The sequence below is a fragment of the Camelus bactrianus genome, chromosome 32 (genome assembly GCF_048773025.1).
Source record: "Camelus bactrianus isolate YW-2024 breed Bactrian camel chromosome 32, ASM4877302v1, whole genome shotgun sequence".
Taxonomy (NCBI): Eukaryota; Metazoa; Chordata; class Mammalia; order Artiodactyla; family Camelidae; genus Camelus; species Camelus bactrianus.
The window spans coordinates 5,548,334-5,566,851 of NC_133570.1; the positions used below are offsets into that span (position 1 = coordinate 5,548,334).

An 18,518-nucleotide genomic window follows, 5' to 3' on the forward strand; every position below is an offset into this window, starting at 1 on the left:
CCAGCAAGGGGTAAAGGAGCCCCAGATAAAATCACAGACACATCGTACATAACTTTCTAAGCCGTGGCCAATAGTTTGGATTTTATTCTAAGTCTGTTGGGATGCTTTTGATGGGTTAGATTGTGACAGTAAAATTGTGTCATGTCATTTCTGTTTTTTAATGTGTCTGCCATGAGGGGAGGAAAGAGTAGAAGCAGAGAGACCAGTCGGGCCAGGGGAGAGATGGCGCGGGTGGGTGGGGGCCGTAGAGATGGACAGAGGGGAAGGACTTGAGAAGGTTCTGGAGGTAGAATCCACAGAACATGGTTATGTATTGGATGGCAAGGTAAGAAAGGGAGGTATCAGGTAAGGTCAGGTAAGTCCTTTGTTTCTATCTTGAACAACTAAGGGTGCCACATATTGAACCAGGGAAGAGTTGGGAAGAGCAGACTATAGGATAAAGAGTTTCCATCTTGAATATTTTAGTTTGAAATTCATGTGAATTTCAAGTGGAAATTAAGCAGGTGATGATAAATTTGCATTTGGAGCACAGAAATGAGGTCTTGGGCCAGAGTTATAAATTTTGGAGGCATCTTTCTAGAGAGGCTTAAGGCTATAGGGTAGATAGGTGTGTTTAGTGAGAAGTGAGCCCAGGACAAAGCTCTGAGGACCCCCAGTGTTTTGGTGTTGTGCAGAGAAGGAGCTGGCAGAGGAGCCTGAGAAAGAGCTGCTACAAACCCAGGAGGCAAATGAAGCAGCTGCCGAGAGAGCAGGTGAGACAAAGACTGATGGTCTGCTTTGAGAGCTAGCGGCTCCTGATGGCCTGGAGGGCAGTGTGGCTTGTGCAGGGTGATGGGAGTGGAAGCCGGCTGGGAATGTGTGGAAGAGTGAGTGAAAACAACCTGGGTGTCTGGCGGCTGGGCTGTCAGGATGTCGTGATACATCTACGCAGAAAACTGTTCAGTGTGATGTGCACAGGCTGGATCAGGATTGGCAAACCACAGCCCCAGGCCAAGTCTAGCCTAACAGCTGTTTTTGTAAGGCCCGTGAGCAAAGGATGGTTTTTGTTTTTAAGTGTTTGGAAAAAAAAAGTCAATAATATTTCATGACACATAAATATTATATGAAATTCAAATTCCATGAGTAAAGTTTTATTGGAAAACACCCAGACTTACTCATTGATGTGTCATCTGTAGGTTCTTTTGTACTACAGTGGCAAAGTTGAAGAGCTGTGACAGACTATCTGGCCTGTAAGACCTAAAATATTTCTTATCTAGCTCTTTACCGAAAAAACTTGCCGATCCCTGAACTAGACTTAGACTGTCAGCATGGTTTAATCTTAAGAATATAACGTGGAACAACAAAAAATCAGTTGCAGAAGAAATAGGGTACTGTTTATATCAACGTTAGCAAAATTCGTATCTTATGTGTCATACAGATGTAGTAAAAGTAGAAGCATGCATGGAATGCTGAACACATATAGTATGAACAGTTGCTTGGAGGAAGAATGAGATTGGCGAGGTATGCAGGGACTTCGGTGGTGTGTGTAGTGTTCCACGCTTCAGAATTCTAAGGATGTATAGCGGAGAGTCAAGATTTTATAAGCAGGATGGTTGGTGCATGAGTATCTCCTGTATGTCTTCACATTTGAAATATTTTACATTTTTAAAGTGAACAGGAATTAGTAAAGGATTAGCCCAGAATATAAAGAACTTACACAGATGAATAAGAAAAGGACAACCTCCTCAATAGAAATGTGATAAAAGAATATGAACAAGTTGTTCACAGGGAGAGAAGCCTAAATGGCTGATGAGAATGAAAAGAGGCTCCCTTCACTAATAAGAAAAATGCAGATGAAGACAGTAGTGGGTTACCACTCACACTGCCGGACAGGCAAAGCTTAAAGTCTAATCGTTGTGAAGTTTGGCAAAGATACGACATAGGAGCCCTCCAGCTACTGGTTGGACTGAAAATTGGTAGCTCATCTCTTAGGTATTTACCTTTGAGAAATTCTTACACATGTTAATTGTAGCCTTGTTGAAAGGTGATTGATGAGAAACTAAACCCCACCAGCAGGAGAGAGGAGCGCTAACTTGTGATCCACGTGTGCTGGGGGTGAGTGAGTGGAGTGGCAGAGCTGCACGTACTGACACGGGGAAATCTCAAACGTAATGTTGAGTGTAAAAAACAGCATTAGAAGGGTGTGTACATTATGTCCTTTATATAATTTAAAAAATACAAGCAACTATATAAATGCGATGTATGTCTTACAATTAAGAACACATATGGTAAGATGTTAGCATTTGTTAAAACTAAGTATGGGCCAATGGTTGTTTATAGTAGTCTCTGATTTTTCAAGAGTGCTTGAAATGATTCTTAATTTAAAAATCTAGGGGACACGGAAGAAAGGAGTGACTGGGAATTGAAATGAAAACAGATAAAAGAGGCGACAGCTCTTAAAAAGTTTGGTTGTGAAAGGGAGCAGAGAGAGGGAGACAGGAGACCTTGCCTTATGGTTCCCTTTTTTCTCCGGGGGGTGATGTGAGGTCGTCCCCTGGCAGGCAGGGCTGGGGTGAGTGGCCGGAGGAGAGCGGAGAGGGTGTGAGGTCGTCGTGCTGGAGAACTGGAGCTCGCTGATACAGGAAGCTGCGTCACCAGCAGCGTCGGGTGTCCCCTTGAGGTGGTGGTATGAGCTGTCGTGACGCCCCAGGCCACACAGTTGGGCAGCTTTTATCCAGCAGAGCTCAGGGGTGGGAGTACAGACACTGAAGGACAGCGAGGTCACGGCAGCCATCCAGGCTTAGGGCTTAGCTGCCTGTCAGGTGTGGTGGAAGGTGAGTGGGGAAGGGAGTCAGGCGATGAGACATTCTCAGGAGCGTGCACCCAGGAGCAGGGAAGGGGTGCTGGTGAAGCTCGGAGGGGCTGCTGTGCAGAGAATGGGGAGCCCAGGGGTCGAAGGCCTTGAGGTGAGATGCTGTGGTGACGCTTGGGCACGTGGGCAGGAGGCTCCTTGGTGTGTCGATTTCTCTGGTGATGCCCGTGCTGGTCTGGGAGGGGCAGGACGGGGGCTCTTGCTTCCCCCCCCCGTGCCCTGAGCTACGACAGGTCTGAAGGGTGTGAAGTGCGGTGGGGCGACTTAGGGGGGTGTTCAGAGCCGTGTGGATATGACAGCACCTGAATCTTGACTGAGATTCAGGAATATTCATAACTAACAGAAACCAAGAACCATAAAATAGAGTCCATGTAGCTAGAATAGATTATTCTATGCGGTTTTTAAATTGCTGTGTAAATAATATTTCAGAGCACATTGTTTCCTGTATGTGCTCAGTGCAAATCGAAGCACAAACCTCGCAGTGCCTCAGAACTCCTCTCGTCCTAACAGCACGCTGGCAACCTCAGATGTCAGTCGGCGGAAGTGGCTGATACCGGGAGCAGAGTACTCCATCTTCACCGGCCAGCCTCTGGACACGCAGGACAGCAAGGTGGATGGCCAGCTGGAGGGGACCCGCGTTCCTGGGTGAGATGGCTTCGTCGGAGGTCGCGTTTAGGAACCGTTACGTTTCCTTAGAGGTGTCCTTAGAGCTGCCGTGTAAAGAGCCATCTTCTTGCCGCTTTAAGGTCTCAATTTTGAGGGTCTGATTTTTATTTTACTTTGAAAGTCTAGTGCTTTTAGGAAGTTTTGCTTTCACAGGCTACGCAGAGCTGTCTCCACCCGTGCTGGCACAGCCGTGTGCGAGCGCTTGCAGTTGGTCCTCACCCTGGGGCTAGCCCCAGCCTCCATGAACAACCTCGCTCATTTACTCCGGAGCGTCATAAATACTGTATGTCTGTATGTGCTAGGCTGTGAAACGGATTGGGAAGCACTGGTCTGTTACTATATGCAGGTTCAGTTTTAATTGATTTGCATTTTAAAGCACACATATTCATCGTGGAGTCTTAACTATCAGCCCTCATGTTATTCCCTTAATAATCCCAGTAAAGCATCTTAGTTCGGGCTGCTGTAACAGATCACCATTGACTGGGCCACTTAAACAACAAACAGTTGTTTCCTCCAGTTCTGGCGGCGGGAGGTGTGAGGTCAGGGTGCCAGCAAGGCTGGGCCCTGGTTCTATCCTCACACGTTCTTTCCTTGGTGCATGTGTGCGGAGGGAGATCAAGGTGTCTCTTCCTCTTTTTGTAAGGGTACTGATCCCAGCTGTGGGGGCTTCACCCTCATGATCTCATCAAAACCTAATCGCTTCCAAAGGGCCCTGCCTCTCCACACACTGTCACATTGAGGATTGGAGCTTCAGTATAAGAATTGGGGGGGGGGGAGGGTCACAAGTATTCAGTCCTTAGCACTTTGTGTCTTACAATTATTATTTAAGGTACCGTTCTCTGGAAAAGGATCCTTCACCTGGAAGTTCACCAACAAGTTTATTAATAAAAACACAAAGAGAGACTTCAGACACACCAATCATGAAAGCTTTGAAAGAACTTGATGAAGAAAAGGTATTTAAAAATTGGGGCACACAGACAGAGAAAGAGGATGCCTCGACTAGTAAGTGTTTTATTCCTTGTTTGATGTCAGTGTAGATACACAGATCTCTTCTCCTCTGTCCTCCTATTATATTACCTCCTTTAAAGTGGAGTGCTTTGCAGCCACATGGATGGACCCCAGAGATTCTCATACTAAGTGAAGTCAGTCAGAGAAGGACAAATATCATGATATCACTTATACATGGAATCTTAAAAACTGATACAAATGAACTTTACAAACCAGAAATAGACTCACAGACATAGAATACAAACTTCCGGTTACCAAAGAGGAAAGGGGTATGGGATTAACAGATAACACATCACTATATATAAAATAGAGAAACAACAGAGTTTACACTATAGCACAGGGAACTATATTCAGTATCCTGTAATAACCCATAATGGAAAAGAATCAGAAGAAATAATGAATGCATCTGTATGTGTATAGATATGTAACTGAATCACTTTGTTGTACACCTGAAACTAACACAATATTGTAAATCAACTCTAGTTCAATTTTTAAAAACTTAAAAATAAAATGGACCCCTTCAAGTAATGAAATAGAAAGTGTAATGCATTTTGCTGCTGCTTTAGCCCCATTTCATAGACAGTCGTATCCCCTTGTTGTTAGTTAATCATCGTCGCATGTGTACCTTCCATACAAAGCAAATGACCTATTACATTCTGATCATTAAAGATTTTCATGGCATTCTTATGGATATTTGAAAAATGTCTACATCAGTTTGTCTTACTTGCACACATCAAAAAAAAGGTAGACATTTGGTGTTCATAAAGGAACAGTGGCTTTCCCTCCTCTCCCTTTCTTGGTCACTGAGCAGCTTTAAGTAGGACAAGGAGGATGTGCAGCAGTGTTTCTCCACAGGTCCCGGTACTGCTGCTTCCTCCGGTGCATACGTGCTTGGGCCTGCTAGTCACGTCAGTAACACCGTTGGTGTTGCAGCTCCAAAGCAGCATCTCGTAGTAAATAAGTTAGTGACCTGCTTTCTAAAAATAAACTCTCCTGAAACATCATACCTTGAATGCCAGCTGTAAACAGGGAACTAGAATAAATTCATTATAAACGCTCACATTTTTTTTCATCAAGCATTTATCATTGTAATGTATTGCATTTGCAAATAATCTTTACAACCCAGATAGTGAGAAGAATTGCTTGCTTGGTGTAACCATCTGTTAATAAAGGCAGGTAACTGAAGCTGCGTTTGTTTTGTGTGATGTATATGTGTGTTTTTTACATTTGTCTGTTACAGAATTAGTGAATCCTCGGCAAACTGACAGTTCAGTCAATGCAAGTCGATCCCCAGAGAAAGGTGCCCAACAAAGACAAAAGAGATTTAATTCTGCTTCACAGAGATCGTCATCTTTACCACCTTCAAATCGTAAATCAAGTACTCCAAGTAAGAGTTAGAGATCTATCTATGTCTCTTGGGCTCAGAAGAGTGACATCTGAGCCGTACACGCTGTTTGACGCTTCCTGTTTCCCATACGCTCTTACTAACCTAGTGGAGGGCTCTGAGACAGGACCCCCAAATATGCCTTGTTCAGTAACGTTGTCTGACTGCACAGTACTACAACTGAAGAAATTCTCACTATTCATCAAAATGAGATTTTTTTAGTTGTGTGTCTAGCAAATATTTTGTAAATAATACCACTTCACAATTTTTGATAGTAGACAACTATCTTACTAAACATTAATTCAAACAAATTAAGCTAGTCTGAAAAAAGACTTTTTTAAAATATATTTACCTAAGATTATTCAGCATTAGTCACCGTTTTCTTTAGCCAGTTACAATTATGATTCTAAAGTTAAGCACTGGCTTTCTTGATTTCCATTTTCATAACAGCTGAGGAGACTCGTGTATGCCTGTGTTATTAGGAATGTTCACTAGTGCACTGGTGTTTCCATCTTATTTCCAGTCGACTTCTAAAATCCTGAAAAACCAGTTTTGAGTCAGAGTGCTGAAACTACGGTCTAATGTACTAAAATGTTGACAGTGTTTCCCTCTAGATGTTAGGATTATGAATAATTTTTATTTTGTATACTCACCTTTTACATGTATTCCTTTTAAAGTTAGAAAAAAAGTACTGAAAAAGAAATTGTTCTGCCAATATAATATATACAGAAGGAAATGACTATTTCCTCTTCATTTTCCTCTGTAGCAAAAAGAGAGATTATGTTAACACCAGTGACTGTGGCTTACAGTCCAAAGCGATCCCCTAAAGAAAATTTGTCCCCAGGATTTAGTCATCTACTTAGCAAAAATGAAAGCAGTCCGATTCGGTAAGTTCTCTGAAATTGTAGAATAAAATATACGTATTATTGACTTTTTAAAAATGTCAACTTATGCCTCTAGCTATCACTAATTTTTCAGTTGTCAGTGGGAACTTTGTGGATTTAAATAATTTAAATAAACACACTGCTAATATACAAGCACTATAATACATGAGAACAGTTTTTAACTTATGTAAACTGGCTACTGCAAAATTTAAATACTGCCTCAGAACCCCTTCCAGTCTTTGGGTGCAGAATGATAATTCTTTGTTTTCCTGAAAAGGTTTAGGATACAGGGAAAATTTTGAGCCACTTGTACAAGAAAGTGGGCTGTCCTGTTATGGCCCTGGCACTGAACGTAAGTTGGCCTGTGCTCCTGAGAAAATTGCTCTCTAGAGGAAGTGTGGTCAGCAGTGTGTGTGTGCTGTGGTGGAACGACCACTGACCCCCTAAGACATAAGTGCTGGTGACTCAGTCCATCAGGCTCTTGGGGAAATTTCTTAAACACATTGAACCTCAGTTTTCTCTTCTATAAAATGGGGTTAATAATGCCTGCCTTCTTATTTTATACTGTTGTTGTAAAGATCAAATGACGTAATGTGTGGGTAAGTGCTTTAAGTCACTATTGTGTTAATATAATTTTGTGTTAGAAAATTTTAAATCTCAGTTTTAAAAAATTATATGATCAGCTCTCTCTTTAAAAAATATCTAAATATGTGAGTTAACCGGATGCCAGCCAGCTCATCTTTCTAGTGGAGTTAGGGAAAATCAGTTAACATTTTTTTCTCACAAGTAACTTGCTTCATTCAATAGATTTGATATACTTTTGGATGATTTAGATACTGTTCCTGTGTCTACATTACAACGTACCAATCCAAGAAAGCAACTCCAGTTTCTTCCTCTAGATGACTCGGAAGGTATCTTTTCCTAAAAAGTTATTAGTTATGGTTTTAGTCATTCATTTTGAGAGTTTCTGATATCTTTCCAAGGCTCTAAATGTTGTTATATCCTGCACTTAAATCGTTTTTTACCCAGGGGCCTCTAAAAATAAGTATTTGTGACACTCATTGCGTGTCAATGCTGTATCCTCACTGCAAGGTTGGGAAACTGAGGTACAGGGAACGTTAATGTTTAATTACCAGGGCCGTACTGTTCAGTTTTTCTTTACTTTTATATTCTGTAATATATATGCCACTTAGGCTTTGAGTAATTTTTTCTTTTTCTCATATTTTAAGTTTGGAATATAGTTATAAGATAATGTATGTGAAATCACTTGCGTAGGCCCTTAAAATGTTAACTCTGTAATGTTGATATATGTCCACTAAGTGTGTTGTTTAGGTTTTCAGCTTTTTTTTTTTTTTTTTTTTTTTGCTTTAAGTTTACAGGAAGTTTGCATATATTCATTTAGGGAAGTTGTGAAGATTGTCAAACTGAGGGCAAAGCTTTTAGAATTCTGTGGAGGAAAAAAACTGAGTAAACATGATTGATTATGTATCTCTTTTCATTACATTTTTGGCTGTGTAGCAGGCACTTCGAGAAAGTCAAGTCGGGTAACATTTTGGTATGTATATGCTGTGTTAGAAAAACTGGTAAGAAGTAAAAGAAATTTCTTTTCTCTCTGACAGAAAAAAAGTATTCAGGAAAAGCCACTGACATCCACGTTAATCATAGCTCTTCCCCTGAACCGTTGCCAAGCGGAGTGAAGAACGTCTCTGTGAGGTCGGCCTGGGAGAAGAATAAGTCAGTTAGCTATGAACAGTGTAAGCCTGCTTCAGTAGCCCCACAGGGTAATGATTTTGAGTATACAGCCAAAATTAGGACCCTAGCTGAAACGGAACGGTTTTTTGATGAACTTACAAAAGAAAAAGACCAGGTAAAAACAAACAAAAAACAATGTTTTAAATCTTTTTCTGAACTTAATGCTTATGTCTGAGGAATAGTCAGAAGGGAGTTACTGAGTTAGACCCATCCCAGGAAGTTATGTGGCCGCCACGCAGAGCATCAGGGAAAACGTGTTTGAGCCGAGCTGTTGTTACAATTGTGACAGAGGGAACTTAGGTGAAGACGAGATGGACAGGAAAATGCTAGGCTGAAGTCTTTTCTTTCCATTCTGTTATAAACCTCCCTGCCAGTAATTAGAATTCTTCTTCTGTTTTTATTTAAACATTTTTTTGTGTGTTAACAGATTGAGGCAGCACTAAGTCGAATGCCTTCTGCTGGAGGACGAATCACTTTGCAGACAAGATTAAATCAGGTGAAGTGTCTTAGCTTGAATCTGCTTTGGAGGCTTGGTGCTAGTCAGTGCTTCGTTTATCCACATGATTTTGAAATATCCCAGCTTTTTTAGGTACACTGAAACAAAACTTTTAGACTTTACAAGACATGTTTGGTGATTATAGCATATTTGATAACTGTGTACTCACCTTCAGGAATAAGAAGTGATTTTATCTTTATACTTCCAAGAAAAAGGTGTTCAATGCCATTAAGTTCTCGAGAAACTAACTTGCTAGCAAATGGCAATATGGCTTTTAACAGATTTTTATATTAAGTTAATGCTCTCACATTGTCTCCCTTTTTGTGTTTGTTTTTTCCTCCCTAATCTTTCATTTATTTCTGAACCCCTTTCCGTGTAGTAAACTTGTGAAACAGTCACACATTACAGCTGGAACAGGCATGAGGGTAAAACGAGGAGTGTGATTGCATTATTGAGCAGGAGGCGGTGCAGGCGAGTGGCCCGCGTGCATTCCTTTCAGTTGCTTTTCAAAGAGAATTAAAATGCATGAAACCATGGGACATTCAAAATCTGCTCTTTTTGTAACATTTTAAACATAAGAGCAAGAATATGTCTCTTATATAACTGCATATTTTGGCTTTTCAGTGCCTTAGCATCAGGAAAAGTTAATTTTCAGGTTGACTGGTGATACCAGAAGGAAGAAAAGGACTCAGAAAATAGCAAAGGTCTTTTTCTAGGGCCTGTATCCCTAACTTGTCTTTTTTTTCCTGACTTTTAAGTCCTTTCGTTGTTTTTGTTGTTTTGAAAGATTTTCTTCAATAATTTGTAAAATTCAACACATGAAGCTCATTTTAAAATAGTTTACTGGGAAAGCGGGTGGAAAACTTGTTGGTACTCTAGTTCTAAATGTGTCCGAAACATCTATGTAATATACTGTTACATAATGATTTTAAGCTCTTAAAATAAGACTTAAAGGGCCCTATCTTTTGTTCATATTTGTCAAAGTTGTTTCAATCCAGTAAGAAGACAAGTGGCAGCAAAAAGTGCCTGAGGGTGCTTATAAACAATTGATAAGTGAAAAAGGTGGAATTGGGCAAAAAAAATGATGCAAAGTGCTCAGCCTCACCAGCGAATAAAAAACAACACACATTATACAAAAGCATCATTTTAAAATATGACATTGTTAGGTATTTAAAAAAAAAAGTGTACCTGGGATGGGGAGTAGCTTATTCTCCTGCAGTGCAGGTGGAAGGAGAAATTGTTACAAACTTCCTGGATTTCAGCTTGACATGTATCCAGAGCTTTAAAATTTTACATTTCTTTGGACATTTTTACTTCTGGGAATGATTCCCTAAGACAGTATTTATAGTTATATGCAGAGATACATTTAAGAATATTTATTGCTGCATTATTTGTGATGTCTGAAATGAGAGGAAACCTAAATTTCTTCTAGGAGAATCTTGATTAAATATGGTACATCTGTTGGAATATTGCACATTAATTTGAAATGTCATAAAGGATATTTCAGAACAGGGAAAATTAAATTGTAAAACATTCTGAAGTAGAACTTGATTCTATTTTATTTTTCTTAAAAATGGTGTTCATATCTGCAGAGAAAACAGGAAAGAGGAAAAGTGGTTATTTGTCACTTTTTGCTCATCTGTCTTCTAAATATTCTAAAATGAACATGTAATTCTTTCATAATTAAAGTAGTTGAAGAGAAAATTTTAAGTTTTATTTCAGGACACCATTGGAGTTCATACTGAATAAAGTATCTAAAATGATATGTGTGTGTTCCAGGTATTTAACTGTAGTACTACTTATTTATTTAAAAATAGCAGTTGTCACTCACTCGTGAAATCTTATTTCTTGGAAAAGTGTCCTCCAGTGTTTTTCCTCCTTGTTAACTTACAAATTTTTGTCAGAAGTTATTTGATACACTTGTAAGTGGGGTACGGCACCAAGCAGTGGTGTCCGTTTCTTCTGGCGAAATGTGTGTAGAACCTGCTGGGTTCCTCTTGTGCTGTTCTCAGCAAAGTCAGAGAATTCTCTCCAGGGAATTGTGTTGCTATTGCTAGAATTTCCACATACTCAAGATACCAAACAGATTGAGAAAATTTAATGATCAGCAGTTACCTTGGGGGAGGGTACAGCTCAGTGGTAGAGTGCATGCTTAGCATGCACAAGGTCCTGGATTCAGTCCCCAGCACCTCCATTAAAAACAAACAAAAAAGCAGTTACCTTGAATGGTTGGAAAGTTGATTCATATTTAGTTTAAAAGAAGTAATATAAATGATGACTTGTAAAAATGACAATAACTGTAATTGGGATGTTTATACTTGCTCTTTTGCTAAAAGAAAGGTCGTTTTGGTGGTAATTACAAAATCAGTGAACTTGATGTAGAATTCTAACTAAGCTTTTTCCATTATTTTTACCTAGGAAGCCTTGGAAGATCGTTTGGAAAAGATTAATCGAGAGCTGGGTTCAGTTCGCATGACATTAAAGAAATTTCATGTTTTGCGCACTTCTGCAAATCTTTGAGATTTGTAGCCATTAAATTTTGAGACATTTTTGTTTGCACTAATGTATAATTATGCACTCAGAAAAGGCAAACTATTTTGTACTGTTTATAAGCCTTCAAACGGTAGTTTTACAATCATGCTATTCTTTACACTTGCTATTTTATACTTCAAATGGCCACATATTTTCAAGCTATTTTTGTTACGCTCAGGAATCTCTTGTATATTTTACTATTTAAAAAGTTTTATTTTTAAATAGTGTATGTCTCCAATTTATATCAAAAATAAGGAAATGTAAACAGGGGAGGCAGCTTGTTTCTAAACAAATAGTGCTATCCTTTTATGAATAACTTTGCACACCAGTTTTATAAACTTGTTCTACATTGTGAATATGATTCTTTTTTTTTAAATAAATGCTTGAGAACAGCTTCTATAATGATAGATTAATACATGCTGAATGCAAAAAAAAAGTTACAGCATACCCAGGGTTTAGTTGTGTTGAAGTTTTTTAAAAAATGGTAATGTAATTCCTGTTTAGAACGCGTCTTACAGTGGATATTAGCATAGTAATCATGGAAAGATGGGAAATAATGGAGTACCGGAAAGCTGTGAAAGTATGTGAATATCTCACTTTGTTTCCTTTGTACTTTATTATTTGTAAGGAAGGAAAAATGAGAGGTATGATGCTCTAATTTTGTTGTATATGTTAGAACTTTTCAGAAAAAGTTAAACAATTGGAGAACTGTAGCTTTCTGCCCATCATTCTGAGTGTAGCTTGTGTGCCACCCTTGACAATGAATTGATGAAGCTTTGACGAGATCCAGGCCAGTGAGGCTGTAAGAGCAGCCCTGTTTTCCCCAGCGTACGTGGCCTCAGCTGTCAGAGTCACTATGAAGACATTTTTAACGCTTCTCCACCCCTGCCAAAAAGGAAAAGGAACACTCCCATAGTAGCTGCTGTAAGAACTGCGGGCTGAGATCAGAGCCACTTACTCTTCCAGTTACTGGACAGGGAACATGTCTAGAGGGAGCTCGGTGCCCTTAGCTTGGCCTTGCAGGAGGGCTCCAGCGCGCTGCCTCGGCAGCGCCTCCTGGCTCTTGGAAGCAGCCTGAGGGCAGGGGGCTGTGCTCTGAGCAGGAGCACTAGCAGGGGTGTCCTGGCTGCTGGTCAAGTTCAGGCTGCTTAACTGGCCACTTTTTGGTGGCCGGTCAGAAGCCAGTGCCCACATATTCAGGCTCAGTATGTGTTGATCAGACTTTCCACGTTGATTCCAGCTGTCAACACTGATTCCCACTGAAAATGCTCAGGTTTTAAAATTTGATTTACTTTTGAGCTTTTTCTCCTTGTGTGGCTCTTAATAGCATGTAGTTACAATGAGCCAAGCCAACCGTTACTCCGCTAGGGTATACGTATGCCTTCAAGCAGGGATCTCCAGTGATCTCTGAGCACCCGTCACCAAAGCCTCGCCTGGCTGGGCCCCAGGCCTGGTGCCTGTGCCCCCTTCTCAGCAAGGGGCCATCTGACAGCTGCCTCTCTTCCCCCTCCTATCTGTGAATCCAGCATTTGCTCCCAACCCCTGCAACCAGTGAGAGACCTCCAGCTAATCAAAACTACGCATCAGCAGATAAGTGCCTTTATTCTTGGTATTTTTTTCCAGCCTGTTTTTCTTTTTAATCTCCTAGTTATAGTAAAGTTCATTTTCATCAAGCACCAATACAGCTTGTGTCAAGACTTAATAAGAGATTGACTTTACCGACGATGTTCCCTTTAATGTGCTCCTAGACGTGATATTAAAAACGAGTTTGTAAATTGTTAGGATATTTCATTGTTCCCTACTTTTATTGCAAAATCTGTGATATTCTTAAGAATGGGAAAGTGCCGTTTCAGAAGAGATTAGAGTTTTATCTTGTCAAGGAGTTATCTTCTTAGTCTTATTCCAAGAAAGGTATTAAGCCCCATCTAAACTGTCTTCTGTGCCTCTCAGAAAGTGTGTGCTTTGATTTGTAAAGTGTGTAATAGATTGGAAGTATCATTTATTTAAAAATTAATTTTTTTCTCTTCCTAGCTGTGCAGAGGGAAACCAAGGAAAACCCTTCCCGCCCTCTTTCCCTTTGGTAATGCCTAACATCCAACACTCCATTTCAAAACAGCCTGAAGGCTGGAAAGGTGGCCGTCTTAAAAAGCAGCTGTAAACTGCTTTCCTTGCTGGCTGGGGCTGAGCTGCAGTTAGTAAAAAACTTAAGTGAATCTTCCACTTCTGGGAAGTGCCTTTTAAAGTGCAGGTAGTTACTGCTCGTCTTTCACCTGGATCTACCCCCTTCCTTTCCCTGAAAAGCCTCCTGAGGTGGGGGGAGCGTCCTCTGTCCTTTGAGAGCCTGGAGTAGACGTAGCTCTCGAGGCAGTGCTGGGACTGCAGCAGCTGGGCAGGGGACAGACAGACAGACCTGGGTCACACCCTGCCCAGGCCTGCCTTTCTCCACGGTGAAGATGAGATGAGATGGTAAGACGCTTCCTTCCACTACGGGAGATTAAAGTGCCTGGGTGTTTAGTAAGTTTTCAATAAGTAACACATTTCAGCTTCATTCGGAGTTAAATAGGCTTTGAAGTAGCGATTTCACTGTTTTTAGATAGAAAGGTAGGTTGTGTCCCCAGCGATTAAAACCTGCTTTGAGTTGCTTGACATTTGTGAGATGGTCTAAGATGTTCTCTTCACCTTTTTGCAAAAAAATGAGCTTTCTTTGAGTTTAAATGAGCTTCCCTCTGGTTTTTCTTGTTTTTCTTTTTAATGGCTAATAAATTGATAACTCGAGTCTAAGTTCAGAAGCCCTTTGATCTTAAATAAAAATGTATTGCCAGTGTAATCAAAATAATTGCTCCTCTGAATGTTCAATAGTTAGACTTGTAAAGGTGCTGGCCTGTGAAGCAGGACCACGTGAAGGAAGTGGCAGCCAATGGGCGTTTGAAGATGTATTTGAAGATTATGATTTGCTTTTGGAGTTTGATAAGCAACCAAAATGTGGTCCCCTTTTTAACGCAGAAAAGCCAGGTGCTTTGCTGAACGCTATTTGAATTCTGAACTCTGCACTTACATACGTAGAAAAATTAGACATTTTTGTCATTTTAGTTTTTAGATTTCTCAAAAGCAGTTTTCACTAAATTTTAATGTGCCACGTGTGCTGTGAGTCTTTAAGAAGCTTTAAAAAATAAATGCGTACCTAGAGCCTTTAGGAATCATAAAGGTAAATTGTATTTATACCCATCATGAGTGATTGTGAATGGTTATGAGATTTGCAGGTCTGATTAAACCAATTAATGTTGCACAAATTTTGCAGGAAATAATTTCCTGCCTTGCCAAGAGTTCTGTGGCAGTTTGATAATGTATTAACTACACCAGTATTCTTCAGACCTGTGTTACTAAGCTTCCCCCTTCTGATTTGTGTTTTATTTCAGTAGACCCCCCTCCCAAATAGGAGGAATCAAGCCATAAATCTGCATTTGCTGGACATTATATGCCACATCATTGCTGTGACTACAGATTTCAGAAGTAATGTTTTACTCACAGTTTCACTGTAACAGTGACCAATATAACGTGAGAGATTTGCTTCCTATAGTGCTGCTGACAGAGACCAGTGCTTGTTGCAGTTTTTAAATCTGGTCAGATAGTGGAGTAATGAACTTGTAAGCTCCATGAGAGCAGGGACCATCTCCTTCATTCCTGCATACAGGCACTCAATAAATATTTGTGGATACAAATATTTGTGATATTAGTATATTCATTCCTTCCGGCTAACTGGGGGGTCTGGTTTTCAATGGTATTAAGTCCTCAGAGTTGCAGGTCTGAGCGCAGTCCTCGCAGGGCCACAGTGGCAGCCATCGGGTGCTTTGTTCTGACTGGCCTGCGGGCAAAGAGCCTGGAGATCTGTATGCACCCCAAACCTTTAATGGGTCTTAGGGCACCTCTTGGTGGAGGGAAGTGTTGAGGGTTTAGTGTCTACGGGAACCCCTTCGCTTGTCTCAGTATGATCATCATAAGATGGGTTTTGAGGCAAGTGGTGTTATGAGGGCTCTCCTGGCCCATTCAGTCTCTAGTTCTGACAGTAGCCCAAGGAGATGGGACAGCCTTTGGTCGGGGTGGCTGTCTGACCGTCTGAACTTGTCTTGGACTGCTTTAACTTCAGCTTGAGCTTGCGCTTCCTGGGGAAAGCACTCCTGGCTCCTCTCCACCTTATAATGCGATACTTAGTGACAGGTAAACCACCACTAGGTTTTAGGTGTGCCCTGTTTAATTCCATCACTTCAGTTCTTGGGAAACAAGGCCATCCTTAAAAGAAATCAAAGTGTGTATTTAGAGTAAGTTCCACTCAGTACCCTCTCCTTGGTCTTCTTATTTTCTGACTGGAGAGTCCAGTGGAGAGATGAAGTTATTTCTGATCCTCTGCCAGTTCCTCCTTGAAGTCAGGGCCTAGAACTTACCCTCTGGCTACTTTTTACTCGCACTCCTGATGACCAAAGAGCATTTTCACGTTTTGGCCCAGACCATATTTGGTGTCCTGAGGAGAGAACTCACGGTGCCTATTTCTGCCAGTCTGGTCTGTAACTGATGGAAATACCCAGCATCTAGATTTGGGCTTCACGTAACTACCTTTGGCTTGACCACATTTCAAATGCCTTCCGAAGTCTTCCGCAGTTCACTTCCCCTTGATTTGTTATTTTACTCCTGAAGGACTGGATTATTTTTATTTATTTTATTTTTTCCAATTCCTGCCCATCTCCTTGCTCCCTTCCCCTCGTCCTGTTAGCGAGGCTCCCTACCGGCCAGGCTGACGGAGTTAAAAGGGCCAAGGGTCGTGGGCCGGGTCCTGCGCGCGGGGCCTCCCCTCCCCGCGTGGAAGCGAGCCCCGGGCCTCCGGGAATCGCCGGGGTGAGGGCAGGCCCGGCGCCCGGTGGGGGCCGCCAAGTTAGCCAGGTTTCTGCGGGCGGAGGCCGGCCCTCGGGGCGGACGGGCGAGCGGAGGCGGCGGGCGGCTCCCCGCGCGGCCTGACGGAGGCGCAGGCCCGCCACCGAGTGAGGGAATGCGAGGCGGGCCCGGCGCGCGCGGGCAGCAGCGGCCGCTGGGGCGCGCGGGGCACGGCGGCGCCGCGGCGTAGAGCTGTCAGGCCGGTCCGCGGGCGCGCCCGGCCCCGCGCCCCGCCGGCCGCCGCCGCCGCCTCCTCCTCCGCCCGCTGCCCGCGCTCCGAGCGCCGAGACCCGCGGGGGCCGGCACGTGCGCCCGCCCGCCGCCGGCCGGGGAGCATGCCCGCGGGGGCCCGGCCGCTCGCCCGGGGCCAGCTGGCGGCGGCGGCGGGGGCGCGCGGAGCCGCGGGGCGCAGCCGGCCGGGCCGGGGCCGCGGGGTCGGCGCCTCCCGGGCGGCGTGAGGCGGCAGCGGCCCAGGGCGGCCGAAGAGGACGGCGCCGAGCCGCGCGGAGCCGGGTGAGTGACTCGCGGCCCGGCTGGAAAGCGGCGCGGCCGGGCCCCCTCCTCAGGCCCGTGGCGAGCACGGGGGTTGGTGCGGGGGCCTGGCTGGGCAGCGGCTCCGAGGCGCCCCGGCCAGCCTGCCGGGTGGGAGGGACAAGTGGGAACCCCAGGCCCCGCCGCCCCTCGCGGGGAGGAGGGTGTGGCGGGCGGGGACCCCAGGCTCAGGAAATCGCCCCCGGCCCGTTCCCCGGGGAGGCGCTGGCCCTCGACTGGGGCCCCCACTGCTAATGCCAGAATTTCCGTCGGTTCCGGCTGAGGCGTGGAGGACTCCCCTCCCCCAGTGACAAGTGTCACAGCGGTCAAGGGGCAGGTGTGTGTGCAGCGCTGGGCCTGCCCCAGCCGGCCCGCGCTCGTGAGGAGGCGGCCGGGAGGAAGTGGTGGCCAGTGCCCTCTGTCCAGCCTTCTGGTCTCACCGCCTCCGGCTGGACAGCCCTCCAGTCCCGGCCTGGCTGGGTGGGTGTGCGTGGCCTGAGCATGAGGTGTGGCCCTCAGAAAGGGGGCCAGGGCTGAGAAGAAGTGCTGCGGGGGGCCCCCTCACTGGAGGAGAATCTGGCCCATCTCCATCCTGTGAGTCTCCCTTTCCTGTTGTAACCTGAGGTGCTGGCTGTGTCTCAGAGCAGCCGGCTTCCTCCCCACCCTCCTCATCCTTTCTCACCCAGGGCGGGGCTGCCGGGTGACTTGGGGAGAGGGAAACTTGTGCCCCCCTCCCCCAACCTGGAATGGACGTTCTGAGGAAACAGAGACTGCTTGCTAGGCAAATGTCCTTTCAACGCAAATCTGGCGCCGTCTTTTCTCAGTGCATTGCTGCCCCTGCGTAAATTCTAGGTCCCTCATCCTACACTCCTCTCCCCACCTCTGGTACACGTGCTGGGGCAGTTCTCCAAAGTGGCCCGCCGGCTCGCCTCCTCCCTTCCAGAATCGAGCTTCTTCAGAGGGGACCTCCTTTGAGCATCTCTCTGGGTTCACTACTAGCTCTTTCCCCAGCTCCCACCTGGGTGCCACTGGGGCTGATAGGCTAGACCTCCCCACCCCCACCCCTGGGGAGAATGTAGTAAATGTTCCCTTCATCTGACTCTCCCCACAGCCAAGCCCCCAGTGTGAGTCATCTCTGCTCTGAACTCCCACTGCACCTTATCTGTGTCTCTTGTGTGACTCTTATCACCGCCCGCCGTATTTTATAGCTACTTTTGTGCCTGGCTTATCTCCCCTGCTGGATTGTGAGCTCCTGGAGAATGGAGGATGGGGTGGAATCTGATTCAGCTCTGGTCCCCAGCCCTGGGTCAGCACCCCTGTGCACCTTCAGCGTCTGGATGGAGTAGAAGCCCCCTCCCCGACTTGCCTCCAGGACCCTCATTTATCTGGCTCTGGAACAGTCCCTGTTAAATTTGCCTTCTGTTAAGTGGCTGTATGCTGTGATCGGAGGAGAGTCCCAGGCTTCTCCCTTTGCAGAGAGAAGCACAGTGA

At 44.1% G+C, this 18,518-nt stretch overlaps 2 protein-coding genes across 19 annotated transcripts in view; both read left to right on the forward strand.

The window, feature by feature from the left end:
- The window catches only part of MPHOSPH9 (M-phase phosphoprotein 9), a 50,719-nt gene extending 35,425 nt beyond the window's left edge, over positions 1-15,294 (forward strand). For 9 of the 13 annotated variants that reach the window (XM_074356423.1, XM_074356427.1, XM_074356425.1 and 6 more), the window contains 8 exons: positions 3,362-3,496; positions 4,347-4,519; positions 5,766-5,912; positions 6,676-6,796; positions 7,601-7,704; positions 8,413-8,660; positions 8,973-9,041; positions 11,460-15,294. In XM_074356423.1, coding sequence (XP_074212524.1) covers positions 3,362-3,496; positions 4,347-4,519; positions 5,766-5,912; positions 6,676-6,796; positions 7,601-7,704; positions 8,413-8,660; positions 8,973-9,041; positions 11,460-11,561 — 1,099 coding nt within the window. In that variant the 3' untranslated portion in view covers positions 11,562-15,294. Of the gene's footprint in view, positions 1-3,361; positions 3,497-4,346; positions 4,520-5,765; positions 5,913-6,675; positions 6,797-7,600; positions 7,705-8,412; positions 8,661-8,972; positions 9,042-11,459 lie in introns of those variants that run through there. The other 4 variants (XR_012503676.1, XR_012503678.1, XM_074356432.1 and 1 more) reach the window with 4 other exon arrangements.
- A 1,555-nt stretch (positions 15,295-16,849) lies between these two features.
- The window catches only part of PITPNM2 (phosphatidylinositol transfer protein membrane associated 2), a 131,090-nt gene continuing 129,421 nt past the window's right edge, over positions 16,850-18,518 (forward strand). For 5 of the 6 annotated variants that reach the window (XR_012503604.1, XM_074356151.1, XM_074356157.1 and 2 more), the window contains exon 1: positions 16,857-17,009. The gene's annotated coding sequence lies outside the window, so the exon portion shown is untranslated. Of the gene's footprint in view, positions 17,010-18,518 lie in introns of all 6 variants that reach the window. The other variant, XM_074356159.1, reaches the window with a different exon arrangement.